General features: G+C 42.7%; 1 protein-coding gene across 2 annotated transcripts; it reads right to left on the bottom strand.

Annotated features, from left to right (window-relative positions):
• Window positions 1-1,438: 1,438 nt before the first annotated feature.
• LOC106591471 (dynein axonemal light chain 4) lies at window positions 1,439-3,551 on the bottom strand. 2 transcript variants are annotated; one of them, XM_082966498.1, is made up of 4 exons: window positions 3,424-3,551; window positions 2,942-3,025; window positions 2,738-2,821; window positions 1,439-2,567 (listed from the first exon to the last, which is right to left on the bottom strand). In XM_082966498.1, the coding sequence occupies exons 2-4, from the start codon at window positions 3,011-3,013 to the stop codon at window positions 2,403-2,405; spliced, it is 321 nt and encodes a 106-aa protein (XP_082822624.1). In that variant the 5' UTR covers window positions 3,014-3,025; window positions 3,424-3,551; the 3' UTR covers window positions 1,439-2,402. The 2 variants fall into 2 exon arrangements, with proteins under 2 accessions (XP_082822624.1, XP_082822623.1); XM_082966497.1 differs by having other exon boundaries at window positions 3,420-3,530.
• Window positions 3,552-3,916: the final 365 nt, after the last annotated feature.

A 3,916-nucleotide genomic window follows, 5' to 3' on the forward strand; every position in this document is an offset into this window, starting at 1 on the left:
CAGAGAGACACAGGGGATGAGATATATAAAGACACACACATACACACACAGGGGAGGAGATAAAGGGCATCGGACCTGAATAATACATGAGGATCAAACAGGGTACCTGAGGGTGGCTAAATGTTTACTGGGAAGTCTCAAAACATGTTGGTTATTATAGCTATTGTTACATCAGTAGGTTCCTGTGTGTGTGAAAGAGAGAGACGGAGAGAGACGACACAGAGTCTAACGAGAGACATTGTGTGTGTTGTCAGAGGACAAGGTGACCTGATCAGAGGTCAGTCTTTGAGTAAGCAGCTGCTTCTGTCCAGATTGCAACACACACTACCCATGTAATAATCTGTCAACAACAAAATCTGTCCCTCTCTAGCTTTCCCCTCTGCCAAAATCTCCCTCGTTCTTTTCCCTCCTTTCACTAATCCTGCTTTCTTTCTGTCAAAATCCTTGTATTTTCCTTCGTCAAAATTGTGTTACTTTTCCCTCCTGTCAAAATCTTGCATTCTCACCTCCCCTATAGTCTCTTTTCAGATAAATGATTTGGTCAAATATGTCTCCCTGATATCCTCCCATAAAGAAAATGACTTCTATCCCCTATATACACTGAGTGGACAAAACATTATGAACACCTGCTCTTTCCATGACATGACCAGGGAAATCCAGGTGAAAGCTATGATCCCTTATTGATGTCACTTGTTAAATTCACTTAAATCAGTGTAGATGAAGGGGAGGAGACAGGTTAAAGAAGGATTTTTAAGCATTGAGACATGGACTGTGTATGTATGCCATTCAGAGGCTGAATGGACAAGACATTTAAGTGCCTTTGAACAGCTTATGGTAGTAAGTGACAGGCACACTGGTTTGTGTTAACAACTGCAACGCTGCTGGGTTTTTCACACTCTAACAGTTTCTTGTGTGTATCAAGAATGGTCCACCACCCAAAGGACATCCAGCCAACTTGACACAACTATGAAAAGTATTGGAGTCAACATGGGCCAGCATCCCTGTGGAATGCTGTCAACACCTTGTAGAGTCCATGCCCTGACGAATTGAGGCTGCTCTGAGGGCAAAAAAAGTCCAAGTGCTTTCTCAAGCTGCTGCCTATAGCAACCATATTCTATCCCCATGTAACCATGTCCCTATAGCAACCATATTCTATCCCCATGTAACCATGTCCCTATAGCAACCATATTCTATCCCCATGTAACCATGTCCCTATAGCAACCAACCAGGTCTCTAGTAACCAATGAGTGTTAGGACATTCTGTAATCCCAAGAACATGTCTTCCACAAAACAAATCATCAAGTCTCTGTCTCCCCTTCCCAAAATTGGTTACCCCCTCTCTATGTACCATTTAAAGAAGATTAAAAAAAAGAGAGGAATGAGATAGAGATGTGAAAGAGAGGCTCTACCTCAGAAAACTAGACAGTAACACTCGTAGTGAGTATGTTTCTCAGTACAATTCAGGTTTTATTTCACAATCAGTTCATTTCAAACAGAAAATCACATTGCCAGTATCAGCTACAAATACTAACAAATTGTTTGTCAACAACAGTTGTATGTACTGTATCTGTATTGGGCTGGTCTGTTGTTTCTGTCCTCTTCAACTAACAATCAGACATAGCATTATAAAAAACTGAAAAATATTTTTTAAATCTAATCGGCAGTATTTACACATACTTACAATTATAAAATACAAAATCATATTGAATGGAGTGAATGAGAAGAAAGTGTGCCCCCCCCCCCCCCCCACACACACACACACACACACACACACACACACACACACACACACACACACACACACAGGTATTGGAGACCCTGGCTGCATTTAATTTGTGTCGAAGTGAATTCACACACAGCACTTTAGGAACAAGTTAAATTGGACAGGATACGGCAAATCAATTCAGACGGGAGAGAATAAGAAAGAGAAAGCTAACCGACAGAGAGAGAGAGATGATCCATGGACAGATAGATAGAAATGAGTGTTGCAACTGAGGACAGATGGTTTTTACACGCTACACGCATCAGCGGTCCCATTCTGTGAGCTTGTGTGGCCTACCACTTCACGGCTGAGCCATTGTTGCTCCTAGACATTTCCACTTCACAATAACAGCACTTACAGTTGACCGGGGCAGCTCTAGCAGGGCAGAGATTTGATGAACTGACTTGTTGGAAAGGTGGCATCCTATGACGGTGCCACGTTGAACGTCACTGAGCTCTTCAGTAAGGCCATTCTACTGCCAATGTTTGTCTATAGAGATTGCATGGCTGTGTGCTCGATTTTATACACCTGTCAGCGGGTGTGGCTGAAATAGCCAAATCCACTATACTTATATATATATATATATATATATTAGTGTAGATAGACACACAGATATATAGATCTAGTGTGGTTGTTGATGCTAGGAGCACTTCCAGACACACACGGCCAGGCTTCCTCCAAAGAACATGTAGAGCAGGTTCTTGACCTCGTGTGTCACCTCGAAGCCGAAGCCCTCACCGATCACCACGTGCCACGAGCTGCCAAACTTCTTATCCATCGACTCCTTGATCATCTTCGCTGCACTCTGAGAGAGGGAGAGGGGGATGGAGTGGGAGGTGGGGGGAGTGAAAAGGGAGAGAGAGACAGAGAGATATTTGTCAAGTACAGTAACTCAGCGTAGGTACTGATGTCACGCTGCTAGTCATATCCAAACAAACTTTCCAGGTGTCATAGCTCTGCATTTTACACACACACCTCGTTGTTGGTGGCGAACTTCTCGCAGGCTGTGACACAGAGCTCCATGGTCTCCACTCTCATCTCCTCTGGCATGTCTGTGTGCTGCGTAGGGAAACATGTCATTATCTCACACACACACACACACACACACACACACACACACACACACACACACACACACACACACACACACACACACACACACACACACACACACCTCACCCTGATAAGAGGAAAGCTGTGCAGCCTTTTGTAGTCTGCCTCTTCTTTCTTGCTCTCTACTGTCTCTGCCATTCCACCCCACAACTGAAAATACAGAGACATTGGTTAAGTTAATAGCTAGCTAAACGAATCAGCAACTTTGTAGCAAGCTAACTTAGCTAGCTAACGTTACTGATTAACTATTGGTACGTTAGGTCAACCTACCCAGTGCATGGATGAGAACGTGTGTCAGCTAAAGTTAAATGCGTAGCTATGTTGCTTGCCAAAGTTTGGCTTAACATTTTTTTTTAATGTACCGGTAGCTTTGTTTTGATGGGTAGCTAGCAGGCTAACGTTAGCAATTTGGCTAGCTAGCAATAGCCGACTACATGCTGTTGTTTTCACTTCCAAAATAACTTGAATTCTTACTTGCCCGTTGTAATTTATGTGATTATATTGTATAGATACGTTTTAGAAAGGTACTGCATTTTGTACTTACGTACTGTTTGGTAATACAACCGAAGTTCACTCCACTTTTAGTCCGGTTGTTAAGGAGACATTTTCAACCATAGCAACAAACGGATCCCTTCAACAGGAAAATTTAAAACCCGCCTACTTAGCTGAGCGTCTTCTTCAGTGGTTTAGAAGCCTGTCAATCAATCGCTCCTAACCCCTGGCAAGACGGTGATGAGTAGTTTGTCAGTGCTCTGCTCAACACAAACAGATTGATAGAAATCATATGGCTTTGTTTTTAAAAGGATGTGTCATTTGGAAGCAATACATTTTCTTAGCTAGCTACATTGACAATTTTATTTCAGTGTCCTTATGCCAACTTTATATGTCTTGTTTCTCTCTCCTCCCTACGGTATCCTGTCTGGTCTGTCTGCATGACCCATAGGCCTATTAAGTTGTGATTGCAGCCACATCTGTTTGTGTGAAACCCCAGGTGGAGGTTTTAACCCAAATATCCTGCATGACAAAAAATAGAAATAAATG

This window comes from Salmo salar, chromosome 02, assembly GCF_965601325.2.
Source record: "Salmo salar chromosome 02, fSalSal1, whole genome shotgun sequence".
NCBI lineage: Eukaryota > Metazoa > Chordata > Actinopteri > Salmoniformes > Salmonidae > Salmo > Salmo salar.